The sequence below is a fragment of the Crinia signifera genome, chromosome 2 (genome assembly GCF_055691185.1).
Source record: "Crinia signifera chromosome 2, ASM5569118v1, whole genome shotgun sequence".
In the NCBI taxonomy this organism is placed as follows: Eukaryota; Metazoa; Chordata; class Amphibia; order Anura; family Myobatrachidae; genus Crinia; species Crinia signifera.
Genome location: NC_139218.1, coordinates 345,317,362 through 345,332,979, shown reverse-complemented (window position 1 = coordinate 345,332,979; position 15,618 = coordinate 345,317,362). Strand labels below are relative to the sequence as shown.

At 46.4% G+C, this 15,618-nt stretch overlaps 1 protein-coding gene across 1 annotated transcript; it reads right to left on the bottom strand.

Annotated features, from left to right (window-relative positions):
• Nucleotides 1-4,669: 4,669 nt before the first annotated feature.
• Nucleotides 4,670-13,917, bottom strand: LOC146057865 (uncharacterized). The gene is made up of 5 exons (XM_083169642.1): nt 13,741-13,917; nt 10,274-10,379; nt 10,077-10,183; nt 9,304-9,476; nt 4,670-8,095 (listed from the first exon to the last, which is right to left on the bottom strand). The coding sequence occupies exons 1-5, from the start codon at nt 13,844-13,846 to the stop codon at nt 7,820-7,822; spliced, it is 768 nt and encodes a 255-aa protein (XP_083025768.1). The 5' UTR covers nt 13,847-13,917; the 3' UTR covers nt 4,670-7,819.
• Nucleotides 13,918-15,618: the final 1,701 nt, after the last annotated feature.

Sequence of the window (15,618 nt, the reverse complement as noted above, 5' to 3'; positions counted from 1 at the left end):
GAGATATATTGCTAGCAATATATTGCTTGCAATATATTGCTGAGCAATATATTGCTCAGTGTCTCCTTTTCAACAAGCGACCAGAGATGGTCGCTGTTGAAAAGGAACCTCTGCTGGGGGTGCCGCAGAGGTAATTAGCTGGTCGCAGGAGCAAGCTCCTGCGACCAGCGATTACAATGGGGCAGAAAAAGGGAGCGCGCACCCGGCTATTTATCGCCGGGGCACACTCCCAATCACTGGCAATATGGTCGCCTGCGACCATATTCCCAGCGATTACAGCCCATATCTCCCCCGTGTGTACACAGCATAAGCTGTCTGATCTGTTACTCCAACCCACCGCATCTTGCTATTCCCATGGGAAAATGTAAAAGGCTAAAGGGGAACAATCATTGTCCTTATTACTGGCATCCCTTCAAACTCCTTACAAAACTTGTGACCTACAATATGTGACACTCAAAGCTCCACTTCTGGGATCTTGCACTCCATCCTAAACTTCATCTCTATCTGTTGGTCCACACCCGTCACAAGCCCCTGCAGGCACTTTTCCATTGCAGGTGGGTGAAATGATGGGTCATCACTGAGGGACTCTCTGCTAAAGCAGTAGATGGTACAGTGGCGGATCCACCAAGGGGCGACTAGGGGAGGTCGCCCAAGGCCCCCACACATCAGGGGCCCCCACACTCCAGGTTGGTGGGTTGCAGTCAGTGTGGTCTGGGCGGCCAGGGGGTCCCTGCAGCACCTGGACAGTCAGCGACCTGCTCTCTTGTCACACTGTCTCCGGGAGGACCTACCCCGCCCTCCCCGCCTGATCACCCTGTGTCCCAGGCGCCATGAAGCTGCTGTGCCTGTGCAGCAGCTCCGACTCTGATGGGCAGTGAGAATAACTACTCTGGTGAGTGCTGCGCGGGAGGGGGGGTGAGAGAATAGGAGGGGGGATGAAAGGGGAGAAGGGAGCCCCCCAAATTTTTGTTGTCCAGGGTCCCCACAGACCTTAATCCAGCCCTGAGATGCTACCTGGGGTGCTGGCTCAATGCAGTTCTGAGCTGCTCCTGGTAATACAATCGCCATACACCATCCGACTGAAGGAGGCGAGCACACACAAGACGCTCGTGCGCCCCATTCTGTCAGAGCCCTCTGTCGCTCCCCCGCAGACCCCCTTCCCCAAGCTGCCCCCAGCTCCCTCCGATCCCTGCCAATCTCCATGAAGCACAGACAGGCAGGGAAAGCACTCCCCCGCCACAGTGTTAAAGGGGACATGCGTGTGCCCGTCAGATGGAGCACCTCTCCGCCAGCCTGTGCCAATTTTCATTATGACCTATTTTTTTTATTTTGAAAGGAGGGAGGAGAGTGCAATAGTAAATTGTGGTTGGAGAGGGGAAAAAATGTTGGTGCAGCTTTGGCACCTAGGAGATTCCAACATGAAGGGGGCAGTCTGACCCCGAAATTTGCCCCTGATTGGGCTTTAATTGAAATGTCTGCTTTTTATGTATGTTACCTTATTGTGTTTAAACTATTGCAATGTATTTCTTATTGCTTTAATACATAATACTAAACAAAAGTAAAGTAAAACAAACTCAGTGTGCGAGGACAGTATGTTATAGCAACAAAATGTTCATTGCAAATATGCACAATCAAAATGATATTATGGGTGAAATATAATAGGATGAGAGATTCAGAAAATTATAGATTTGGTAAGAAATCTCCAGGTTTTTTAAAGCGGCAATCATTTACACTGAAAAATCAAACTGGTTATGCAGTATAAATGATTGCCGCTTTAAGAAAACCGGAGATTTCTTACCAAATCTCTCACTTTCTGAAACTCTCATCCTATTAAATCTCCCCCCCCTGCCCTGTTTCAAATATCTTTCAAGACATTTTGAAGATGTGTGCATTTATGGCAAAGAAATAAGCCCAGACGGTTGGATAGACAATGAATGAAGAGCCTCGTTTTGTTTCCGTAATGTTGCAGAGACACTCTATACACACTCCGTTATTTTTATGATGGTTATAATAAATATTACCCAACCTCTATAATTATTCAGGTGAAGCCATCAAAATGATTGCATCCATCTATTGTATTCTGTGAGCACGCATGATTACTATGTGAAACGCTCCTGTTCTAGCACTTGACACCCGCTGCTTAATAGACAGGATAATAGGATAATAGTGCAATCCCTGCATTCCTTGGAACAGCAGAAGCCTGGTATACTGTAGGAATACAAAGCAAATGTATATTGGGGGTGATTCAAGTTGACTCGAGCACTGAAATAATTTCAAGGTCAATGGCCATCGAATGATTTCTCCTGCCTTCGGAAATAAAAGTCAGTTCCAACGGAAATAAAAGTCAGTTCCAACGGAAATAAAAGTCAGTTCCAACGGAAATAAAAGTCAGTTCCAACTGACTTTTATTTCCTTCGGTGTCTGCCGAAGAGGGGGCCTGTGATGTCAACCGCATGCCCCCGGCAGGCATCGGGCCGACTGCATTCCCATGGGAATGCCCAGTGTTTTCATGGAGACACCCATGAAACACTAGGTCCACTCCTGGTCCTCCCTCCCCGCAACAAACGAAGGTTGTAACTCGCCAAAGATATTCGTTGGCGGGTTCTGCACATGTGCAAATACCCCCTCTATCGGAACGGGTTCGAATTCGCCCTTTCCGAACGGTGTTGAATCATCCTTATTGTTCTGATTTATGTTAACCTCTGGTCTATATGAGAGCTTTACATGTGACCTTTAATATGTTGTGTGTATAAGGCTTGGCTGAGCACCCTACATTCTTTACATAGCACATACTTATCTAAAGGTGCATCCACACTGGCCGTTTTTGCCCAGCCTGAATGCATATCGATGATGTCGAAAATTGCTGGGCTTAAAACCACTGCTCAGTGAGACCCTATGGAAAGCCGTCCACCCCTCTGCTTATCTGCAGGTAACATCAGCAGATGAGCGGCGGAGGTCGGCGATGATGCAGGAGCGCGCATCAGCACTCACCACCAGGCAATACACACTGGGCGGCTTTTGAGCTGAAAGCAGCTGAAACTGTAAATGTAGGCTGATTCCCGCACAAAATTGCACAGTGTGTATGGGCCTTAACATAACTCATAACAGTCAGTGGCTGGCACGATATGCTAATACTTAATGGAAAGCCACATGGCTCCAACTTTTAGCCTATGGTGCTACATAAAGATCATTTGAATAGAATTGTTGAACTGGCTGTCATGCTGTAAACTTATCACTTTGGTGTCTAGAAACTCCACAAAACCTTGTGGAAACAAATGTCAAACAGTTTGTTTAATGTCACAATTTTCTTTGTGCGAATAATCACAGATTGGAGCTTAACCTGTGGCCTGCATAGCAGAGACAGGAGCCAAGACTCATGAGTTTAATATGAGCTCAGCGGTGCTAAATGCAACTTCTGCCAAAACCCTCATGAGAAACAGCTGCAACCCTTCTACATTTGCGTTACCCCTGCCTCCACTCTTGTAGCCACTGATGTCAGCTTTTTACTTGTGTGCTTCAAAACAAATAAACAACCAGTCCAGTCAGGGCAGTATAAAACATTTCAATTGGAGTATTTTAATTTGGTCTTGGCTGTCTGACAGATGGATAGCCTATAAAAATCCAAACCCAGTAAAGCCAAACCCACTCCTTTCCAAATTTAATTTATTAAAGGTGAACCAAACACCTAATATTAGACGTAGGGTGGCCAATCCCAGGATCTGGCCCCTAAAACACCGTGATTTCAATCCCGGGATTGGATTTACCAATCCCGGGATTTCGGGATTAGACCACGCATGTGCAGTCTAATGCCGGGCAGCGTCTGAGCGTGTGCTCAGACGTTGCCTGGCTTCTCCCTTCACCGGCGTGGCTCTGCGCAGCGTGATGAGGCCAGAGGTCACGCTGCGCCCGCCAAGCATCTGCGCAGGCCAAGCAGCATGACATCGCCCGTCCGTCCGCCCACCTGCCTGCATGGCTCCTGGATCCTGCTGCTGGCCACTCACTCACCCACCTGCCTCCCGGCATCAGTAATCAGCCGCCCACCCTCCCAGCTTCACTGACCACCCTCCCGGCCGCACCACACATGTATGTAAATATGCAGAGCGGCCGGGGCGGGTTTTTAAATTAGGGAAGCCAATCCCGGGATCGGGCATTTTTTAATCACGAATTCCGGGATTGGCAACCCTAATTATAAGGATATTAATTCACTAAGTACATCTAACAATCGGCGGCACTCAAGAAAAATGCAGAGACATACCAGGTAAAGGCCTATACCTGGCATGTCTCTGCGTGTTTCTTCTTGAGTGCCGTGGTCCACAAGCTACTATTTCGGGAGTCTGTCTCCTTAGCATGGAAGTAAACAGGAACAGTATATCCAGTTATGTGAGTGCTATGGATAGATAGATAGATAGATAGACAGATAGAGACTCTAACAGCAAACACTCACACGCCACCTTTCTGGCCGGATTCTGCTGCCCTTGCAATGGCCGCTAAGTGAGTAGCATAGGCTAAAAGCAATACCTGAGACCTCCACCAACTGAATTCTAGGACTATACATATTTTTCCTTTGGACTATTAGGTCTTACCTTTTCGTAGCTCCTTTTTATTTTCATAGAGAACATGACTCTCTGTATGAATACACCTGCATCTATCAGAGACCAGACTTGGCAAATTTTTCAATTTGTAAATTAGGTTTACTTAAATGATATATGCAGTAGCACTTCTACTTCACTTGTGTGACTGGAGATGCGCTGAGCAATAGTTGGTACATTTATTAAACATAGATTAAATCTTACTTGAAAATTTAAGATTAAAAATACTTTAGGGGTCATTCACAGGATTGGGTAGCGTGATTTCTAGGTCTATTGGGAGAAAGCAAAATAAATTGTTACGAGCCACCACTGGTGGGTCTGTGCAACTGCAGCCTGACTGATGTATGTGTGCAGTCTCACCTGAACAAAGGCCCCCCCATGCACTCCGGTAACCTCTTCCCTAGGAGAAGTGCACAAGGTGCTCCCTTGAGCCAACCGAGACCTTCCCGTGCGGCAGGATCGCATGCGATATATAGCATGCAATCCCAGCCAAGCCGGCCCGATATATTGCTTCTGCACAGGGGAGAGGCTTTTGATGTAGGGGTGTCGTATCGATTTGCAGTGGGTTGTGTTTGCCGATTGACAGCGTAATGTTTTTCCCAGTTGCGCATGTGTAGTGAACAGCTTTACCTCAGTTTTTCTCATTCCTGGAAAGTTGTTTTTTTGCGCGGTCGTATGCTTGATTGATTCCTCCAGTCCAACGAAAACAGCGGTTATCCAATTTTCTTCGAGCTGAAGGTAGCATGCTTCAGAAATTGATCACAGGATGAAGGGGGTGTACGGAGAGCAGTGTCTCTCACGGTGCACGGAAATCATGGCAGGGTTGGTAACAACGTGCGCCTGCCCGCACCGTAGTAAGTCCTTGATGCTTTCGTGTCCGCCTCATGACGCTGACACCCCCGCGTGAGACATGGCTCTCCGTACACCGCCTTCATCATGTGATACATTTATGACACATGCTCGTCTTCTGCATGAAAAAATTACAGCTCATTGCGCTGATCTGGAGGAATCCATTATTTATTAAGCTTACAATCTATATTCCCTACCTCATGTACACGCACACACAGATATTCTAGGGTTAATTTTGTTGGGAGCCAATTAGCCTACCAGTAAATTTTTGGATTGTGGGAGGAAACAGGAGTACCCAGAGTAAACCCACGCAAATACTGGGAGAATATACAAACTCCACACAGTTAGAGCCATGGTGGGAATCAAACCCATGACCTCAGCGCTGTGAGGCAGTAATGCTAACCATTACACCATCCATTATGCATGCGACTGCACAAAACAACTTTCCAGAATGAAGAAATTGAGGCAAAGCCGTTCACTACATTTGTGCAAATGGGAAAAATGCAGCGCCATCTATCAGCAAACACATTAACCCACTGCCATTAGATACAGCAAAAGTCTCCTTTTCATTTAGGCACAATTTATATTATCTGATATCCTAATGGCAGCTATACATAAAGGGGCCCATACACGGTTCGTTGTGGACAGGCTCCGTTCTGTACTATGCGATGTGCGCTCCCGCGCATCACATAGGGGGTTATTCTAGTCCATTCTTTCTGACAAAATCCTTCTTAGATGGACAAAACCATGTGCACTGCGGGTGGGGCAGATGTAACTTGTGCAGAGAGAATTAGATTTGGGTGGGGTTTTTCTTCAAAGTGAGATCTATATTGAAGTGTAAAATCATGCAGTCAGTATTTTCCCTGCACAGAAACAAAATAACTCACCCAAATCTAATTCTCTCTGCACATGTTACATCTGCCCCCCTGCAGTGCACATGGTTTTGTCCATCTAAGAAGGATTTTGTCAAAAAGAATGAACTAGAATAAACCCCATAGTACGGTACAAAAAGTATGTGCTGCACATACAATGTTTACCTAGTACAAAAAGTATCGGATTGCAGTGCATACACAATGCATGCACAAGGGATGCGATCCGATACGATGTGTGCTGTTTAAGCACAGAACGGATCCGATGCACGGACCGTGTATGGGGGGCTTTAGGATTATTTAATTATTCTTAAAATGACTGACTTTTTTCAAATTTAATGGAAAATATTTTATTATTTAAAAAAGCACAATGGCCCTTATTCTGCTTGGTGCGGCCGGAGCCGCATATGCGGCTCCGACCGTGCAGGCGAATCCCCGCCTTCCATACGGATCGCCACGGCCGTCCGTACGCGGACATGTGGCGGTCCGCATGAAAATGGCGGGGGATACGCCTCCACCATCTTGGAGCAGCCCCCTGCATTCGATGGTCGCCGACCATCGAAGGCAGGGCCGCACGCTCCACCAGCTCCCGCACCCATAGACCTCACGGACACTTGTCCGTGTGAAAGCATGTATGGGGGCGGGCAGCTGACATCCGGCGATGTCAGATGCCCGCCCCCAACACATGCGTCACAGCCTCATTACCATGCGTACGCCCCGCGTTTGCATGGGAACGCCCATGAAACGCGGGGCGTATGCATAGGGAAATGAGGCTAAGTAGCCCCTCACGCCCCTATCCACCCCCTTTGCGGCGGTAAAAAAAAATGTGCGGCGATTTCGCCTGCACATGCGCAGAGTGCCCTCTGCACATGCGCAGAGCGAAAACATCGGCGGAACGGCCGCAAGCGGCCGTTACCGCTTAGATCAGAATAAGGGCCCATATGAAGTGAATTCGGCTACTGTAGCAAGCTTTGCCATTTACAGTTTGTACAGTTATCAAAGTCAGTGACTTGCAATACAGGGCAGACACTCCCAGACATATAACCTGCATGATGTTAATATTTGAGTGCATACTGTATATTATTTTACTTAGAATCGTAGCTAGGCAGTGGGTCTGGCTTGACTTGTGCCACGAAGCATCGAGGGGCTAAAGTGTCTGGTTTTTATCACCGGCCAATCAGCTCCTAACTGTGAAGTTACAGGCTTGGTTTGAAAAATGACAGGTAGGAGCTGATTGGCGGGTGATAAAAAACAGACACTTTATCACTTCACCGTGCTTAATAAATCTACCCCCAAATGACTTCCACGCAGTGTCAGCCTTCACTTCCTGTCTGAGCTGCCCATAGAGGAGTGTCCGGGGCAGCAGCACAAGAGAAGCCTTACAGATACAGGTGAACATTTTAAAGGAAAAATGAGAGAAACAGAGTCTTTGTTCCTAGCGGAAAAATGACAAGTTTTGCCTTTGTCGTTACTGTCACATATGTATGCATAATCTTCCATGCTGGTCATAGACTAGAATTTCAATGGCCACAGCACAGGTGTTTGCTGGATGTAGCTCTGATATGCTGGATCTCCACCCCATCTTTTCATGGCCTGTTTCTCTAGAAGGGGAACACCGCTGACATAATTGAGCAGGAACCACACAAAAATTGGGGATATGACGCTGAGGTACTGGAAACCACTCAGCACTGAGGAAGCCGACAGGAACAGGCCGCTCCACTGTAGAATTTCTCCCATGTAGTTTGGGTGGCGACTGTATGCCCATAATCCACTCTGAATAAATTTGCCCTGTAGAAGTGACAGAGACTGTGTGACCTTTCATTACATTGCAGATAAATATGCAAATCAGTAATGGGGGAAATTTACTAAGATGGGAGTTCTATTTCACATGGGATGTTGCTATGGGCAACCAATCAAAATCGACTTCTTATTTATTTAGCACCTTCTAGAAGATAATAGTCTAATCTTATTGGTTTCCCATAGCAACATCCCGTGTGAAACAGAACTCTCATCTTAGTAAATTTCCCCTGTTGTCTAGCTATCAGACTTGCCCCTTTACACATATTGCTGTGTACATGAGGGCAGATGATGATCACACTTACACATAACTTACTGTCCAACTCAGATGACACCCAAGCAATATTGGGTACTTGTTTCCTAGCACGGCGGCCCCGATTTTGATCGCAGTACATCTTATGCAATCGCATCGCATGCAATATAGCGGCATGCGATGCGATTTTTAAATGTACAAGCACCCTCATGGGTGCTTACAATGTTAAATGCACCCCCATTGTCAACGCCAACCCGAAGCGTGGCGAGCGCAGTGAGCCCGCGCAGGGCGGCGGTACGCATCCTCCGACCTGTTCATAACCCCACTATTCAAGTCAGCGTGGAGTTGATTTTAGATAACGTGGCGAGCGAAGCCACACTATATACAATCAACTCCACGCCGGCGTGGATAGTGGGGGAATGAAGAGGTCGTAGGACGAGTTCAACCGCCGCTACTATTCACGTCAGCGTGGAGTTGATTTTAGATAACGTGGCGAGCGAAGCCACACTATATACAATCAACTCCACGCCGGCGTGGATAGTGGGGGAATGAAGAGGTCGTAGGACGAGTTCAACCGCCGCTCACCGCGCTGTGGGGTGGCGTGGATAGTGGGGGGGGGGGGTGCGCGTTAAACCTATTTTGGGGACATACAATCATATTATTGTATAGCTAATACATGCGATGCGATTTCCCTTTGGTGCCGTACGTAGCAAAACTAGGCGCCGTGATAATACACAAGTACCTTACAAATCAATACAAAGAATTTGGGGAAATTAAAGTTTTTTCAATCCTAATCCAGGAATTACTAATAAATTAGCGGTATTGTCTCCCCTACATAGCAAGGAGGCTGTAATACAAGTATATAACTGACAGATAAATACGGACAGGAAATGGAAAAGGTATAGTGATGTGAAGGAGCTTGTTTATCTCTCCTAATTACACTTACTGCATTGTCAGGGTCATTTTTAAAATTCCACTTCTGTTGGTCTGCAACCGCCTGTATGAGAAAACCAGTGGCCCAAATTGTCCAGCCCAAATAATCAGACAGTCCTAGTGGCTTGTCCCGTTTCTGAAAGTTCACCATTAAGGATGGCAGCAATGTCACAAATATCCAGATACCTGCATGAAATTAAATAGACATTCAAAAGTCAGCTAACTTTATAGTTAAGTCTGTTTTATCTATTCACCATACATGAGTGGTTCCCACCTGAGGGGTCGCACGGCTCTTGCCTTGTGTGCCTTGAGATGGTGGACCAAGGTCAAATCAAATTATTTATGGTCAAAGTAACAGGCCAAACCAGTGTTAGCGGCTGCCAATCATAAAACATGTGGACAATCAGAAGCTCAACTTACCCACCATATAACTGACACCAAGAATGACAGGTGGGCATTTAAAAAAATAAATAAAAGGGAGAATTTTTATCCTAGGTGTGCAAAAATATAATAAAAATGCAGATATATTAGGGGGCTGTTATTAAAGAAAGTTCATATTTGTTCCTAGTGAGTTCATAGGCTGGATATTGGTTCAGTCTACAAAACGGCAGATTTCACAGTACAGCATGTTCACCAAAATGATGCAGTCCCCAGTAATTACTCAGTCCAGTCTAGTTCCAAATGGATGACTCCAAATAAACTCTATACATTTTTTGTCTTACATTTACAACAAACTATAGCGTAGCGTTACTTTGCTTGAATCAGTCAGTTCTCCTCCCTACTCACCCTGCACTGTCCAGTACACCAAAAATCTCCCAGGATTATCTCGCACTTTATCAAAGCGTTTATCATGACCATCTCGAAGGATTCTTAGGAATAAAAATGTGCCAAGTCTAAAAAAAAAAAAAAAAAAAAAAAGGAAGATGTTTAGTATACACAGCAATTTTTAATGCAACAATACTACTCTATAAGAGGGCACTTACCGCAATCCCCAGACTGTGATCAGCCCAGTCTGGACTTGTTGACGCAAATACTTTGTTCCCGTCCATCTTAGGCTGAGTTGTGCCAAAAGTATAAATGTTCCACTACCTATTTAAAATCGACATGTAACCAATGATCAACTGTATATTCTGCAACTGAAATTACATTTTCATTGTACCATCATATTGAAGAACTACTAAACCTCATTTATTTTTTATTTTTAGTTGTTCCTCTTTCAATGTGTAAAGGCCCCCTTACACTTGTTCAATTTATTGTTCAACAAATTGAATCTGATTGACTCGAGATTTATCTTATGTGCAGGAGGATCAATCTCTTACAATCTCTTGGTTATACCCAATGGCACAGGATTGTGGATTGTGTCCTACACATCAGGCACATAAGATTTTGTCAGACAGGCACATCAGATTTTGTCAGATAAATTGACTCAATCCACCTGGATTGTGTCAAATCTCAACAAATCTCACAAGTGTAAGGGGCCCTTTACTCTGCCCCAACCACGTCCCTACTGTGCCTTTGCCCCCTCACCAAGGCTGGTGGTTCATGGAGATTAATCTATGACAAAATGGAGCCAAGCAGTGACCATTTTAGTGAAGCATGTAAAAGAAAAAATGTCCAACCAAGCAGTGTATGCGTTCACCATTGTCATATCAACCTTTTGAACAGTGGTGGATTAGCCACGGGGCCCCCACATCCACCACCCCACTGCTGAGGTGGCAAGTGGGTGGCTGGCAGGCAGCGGGATCCGTGTAGCGATGGCGGGCAGGGGGTCCCTGCGGTGTATGTGAGCTCAGCGGCAGGGACCCTGCGGCAGATGGGAATTAGTAGCGCTACAGGTCCCCATCTGCTGCAGGAACCCCACCACAGACTGCCCATCCGCCGCAGGATGATGCCTCCATCTGGGGGGGGGGGGGACAACACTGATCTGTCTCAAACTTGCTGGAGGTGGGGAGAGAGCTGGGAAGACAGAGATTGGAGATAGAAGCAGATAGGGGATGAGGGTGGGTTAGAGAGTTTGTGTGCTAAAAACTGTCACAGCTCAAAGGGAAAGTGCACTACAGAAGCTGTAATTTTGAAGGGCTTTTAACGAGTATATGATATTGGGCCTGATTCTGATTTAGACACAAATACAAATGCAGATGTCTCCGACATCAGCAAAACTTGCATGCGGCTATACAGGCACCATACCAGGCACACTATCAATAATGGATTGATCCTCTATGTCAGGTATTCCCAACCACGGTTCTCAAGGTACACCAACAGTGCAGCTTTTCTAGATATCCAGGCTTGAGCACAGGTGACTTAATTAGTATCTGAGGGATTCTGATTAAACATCTGTGCTGAAGCCTGGATATCACTAAAACCTGCACTGTTGGTGTGCCTTGAGGACCGTGGTTGGGAAAGCCTGCCCTATTGCCTGATCACTCTTTCTGTGAGCATAAGGTAACAGGGAGGATACCATGGCTGAACTGTAAAGCCGTCAACAGATCCTTTCACCTCAGAAATGGACCCAAGGGCATATGAAGAGAGGAGGAGGCCTGAGTGCTGTTTCCAGCTTCACACACACACACACACACACACACACACACACACACACGTATTTTCATGAAAACACACTGTTTGCAAATTGCTAGGCATCCAGAATATTTTTCACACTTTTCTACTTGCACCACAGCAGGCCTCTAGCAGAACTCACCCTTAAGCATAGTCACGGGCAGCATGGTCCATGCAGCGGGGGACGGGCAGCATGGTCCATGCAGCGGGGGACGGGCAGCATGGTCCATGCAGCGGGGGACGGGCAGCATGGTCCATGCAGCGGGGGACGGGCAGCATGGTCCATGCAGCGGGGGACGGGCAGCATGGTCCATGCAGCGGGGGACGGGCAGCATGGTCCATGCAGCGGGGGACGGGCAGCATGGTCCATGCAGCGGGGGACGGGCAGCGGCAGCTTGTCTTTTCTCTACAAGCTCCCAGCTGCCGCTCCGACCACGTTGGCCGGACCCCGCCGCTGTGATTTATCGCATGTAAAAATGGCATATCAAGTGCCAAATCATAAGTGAGCCTCCCGGGGAGCTGCTGGGGGGGCGCTGAAGGGCAAAGCGGTCCGACTTTTCCTTAGGACAAGTCGATCTAGTGTATGGGGCCTTTAAATAGAGAAACTATTTAATTACTCATTTTGGAGCCCATTAATTAGTGCTACCATCAAAAGAAGTCAAATGTCTGCTTAATACAATACTGAGAAACCAGGCAAAACCTGGACATGCTTAAACCGACAGTTGGATTATTTGTGGGGTCAACAAGCTAACATTTCACACCAATTGTTTTAGTTACCAAAGGTAAAACTAAATACGGTGAATTTACAATCATCATTGTTGACAACTATCGCCAAATTTACTGGGCAAATGGGGACAGACAGCAATTAAATGTCAACTCATAAAAAAAAAAAATATTAATTTTGACCCTCTTTGTAACAATAACACACACACACAAACATTTTATTTTTTAAAACACCGACTGATAAGCGTTATATGAGGAACACAACACTCACTGTACAAAACAAAAATTCTAAAGGTGCCCATACACGTTACAATTATTGTATACAATATCGCATCTCAGTTTTGCGATAAGATGAGATGAGATCTAGTACAAAAAGTATGTGCAGCACATACTTTTTGTACTAGATCTCATCTCATCGCAAAACCGATGTGATATTGTATACAATGAGGGACTCATTGCTCTATTTCTGGACTTCTCACTTAATTTATAATTGCGTTCACCTATGTTGAAGCACCTTTCTTATCAATTAACCTGTGTGAAACAGGTGATGACAATGATACATTAAGAGGTAAGTCCAGGAACAGAGCATTGTGTCCCTCCTGGATGGGGTCATGTTGGGAGGTATACAAAAATTGTAACGTGTATGGGCACCTTTAGCCCCATAATTCATGCTTAGGCTACAAAACTAAAAACAAGAAGTTCCTATTATAACTACTACGTAATGCACACAAGTTCTAATTGTACTCCTGCATATATCCAGCAGTGGCACGCAAGCACCAATTTCACCAGCAGCACATAACGCGCATGCGCACTTTGCCTTTATGTAACTTTGTCGAACTCCGCCCTTAGTTGCTAGGTTACGTTAATGCGTCCATCACGTGATCGCACCTCAGGAATCCTTTGCTGTTGAGGGCAATTAATAATCGCTTACAACAGTAAATGCAGCGCACAGTGGTCTAGGTCTATATAAAACGCTATGCTTAGTGCGTGGGTTTACAGCGCGCATCTAATAAACGCTTTGCAGTTTGACTTGAAATTCGTTACTATCTTGCCCTTACTGCACATGGCGCCGGCTTACGGGGTTATAGGTCTCAAGCAGTCACATAACACGAACGCGACATGTTGTGTTGTTGTTATTACTATTACCCTGTAGATATATGTGTGTTTCTCTTACCTGCCAGGTCATAGAACTTCTCTGTCTGGAACAGCGCTGCTGCCACCCACAGAACCCATTGGATCACCAAGCTCAGGGCCAGGGAGAGAGACAGTGCTTGCAGCATGACTGGGAGAGAGTCGGGGATAAAAGTTGGGAGCCGCCCTTCTTTGACCAGGGGCAACTCCTCTCGTCTACGCTCTGGGTGCACATTTGCACATGCGACCAAATTACACCTGGACTGGTTAATTTGTTATTCCTGCTCCAATATCCATTAGGAGAGGGAAATAAAATAACAAAAAAATCCGAAAACTAGTTGATTGACACCTGATTTTACAGTAGCAATCTACAGAGGTGTTTGGCAAATCTAGGTTTTCAGTCATCAAATCAGAAAGCAAAATGAGCACACATGTCAACTTGTAGCAAACGATGCACCTTAATTAGGAAAGGGACTAGTAGTGCTGCTCCGCATGTATTGAATGGCGGCCTATACAGACACCTTATTTTTATATTTACTTATTAGGCACCTTATTTTTATATTATTTTGATATTGCTATGGTGGCAATGTGTGATCAAATTTTCTGAGCTGAGTTTATTTTGTTTGTCATATAATGTGCACAAGGATGGCTTCATGTTTGCTAACAAACCTGACGCCTCCTTAAGGCGCTCCCATTAGAAAAAGAATATCCCTGACGTGCACCGAGGAAGTAGCCAATATCCTAATATCCTAAATTAACCAAAAGCTTCCACTTAACTCCTACAGTTTCAAACAAAATGTTAAAGAACAGTGCTTCCCAAACTCGGTCAAGGACCCCCAACAGTGCATGTTTTCCAGATCTCCTCACAGAAGCCCAAGTGAAATAATAAGCTCCAGGGGCGGGCTGGGCCGGGGGGCTGGGTGCCATGTGCCCTCCAGACCGCTCTACCAGTAGTGTTGCGGGCCGCCTTACCGCCTCCTCCACCGCTGGCGGCCATGTTCCTGTAGCCCGCAGCACCGGCTTTCAAAAGATGGCCGCAGCTACAGGAACATTGCCGCCGGCCTCCAGGGCTACGTGGAGGCGGGCCCGGCCCCCTGTTCCTCCTGATTACTGGCCATGACAGACGCTGTGTGGGGATGACAGGATGCTGATGCCGCCCACCCATGCATCTGTAGAGGATCTGGCGGACGGAGGACAGGCGGAGGTGTTGAGCCTGTGGCTGCGGCACAAGGAGGGCAGAGAAGCGGGGAGCCGTAGCAGGACCCGGAGGGAGAAACTTCAAAGGCGCTAGCAGCTTAGCAGGTGAGCATCTTACTAAAAAAAAATATATATATATATATTTCTCCTGTTTCCTGTGGTGTCCTCCTGTTATTGTGTAGGGGGAGCAGCCTGTGGTGTCCTGGTATTTTGCAGGGGGAGCAGCCTGTGGTGTCCTGGTATTTTGCAGGGGGAGCAGCCTGTGGTGTCCTGCTGTTATTATACAGGGGGAGCAGGGGGTTTTCCCAGCCCTCAGCCTCCCACCTCACCTCTGATGGAGCAAGTGTTTTAATTTTTTTTTTTTTGTCTGATTGCAGGTCACAATCGTAGCTCCGCTGTCTTACTGAATTATTATTTGCCCATTTGCAGCAATATTTTATTTTTTCTCCAGGAATCTATGATGTGCTGTTACTTATGGGCCATGCTCTGGACTTGCCCCCCAGGCTAAAAGTTGCCAGTCAGTTTGATTAGCTCCACCTGCAAATCATTTAAAATATGTGAGTGAGTAATGAGAACACCTGTGCACCTAGCAGATGACCTGGAAAATGCGAACTGTTGGGGCTCCTTAAGGATCGAGGGCCTAATGTAATGGGGGCAAATGTAATCTGTGCATGAAGAGTTAAGCTGTGGTTACATGTGCTGATCCGGTGGCCCCCGATATCGA

Excerpts from the sequence above, each read along its gene's own strand:
- LOC146057865 (XM_083169642.1), bottom strand. The coding sequence starts at position 13,846 with ATGCTGCAAGCACTGTCTCTCTCCCTGGCCCTGAGCTTGGTGATCCAA. Across the intron at positions 10,380-13,740 it reads GAAGTTCTATGACCTGGCAG|GTAGTGGAACATTTATACTT; the intron begins GTAAGAGAAACA and ends GATTTTAAATAG. Across the intron at positions 8,096-9,303 it reads AAAATGACCCTGACAATGCA|GGCAAATTTATTCAGAGTGG; the intron begins GTAAGTGTAATT and ends TCACTTCTACAG.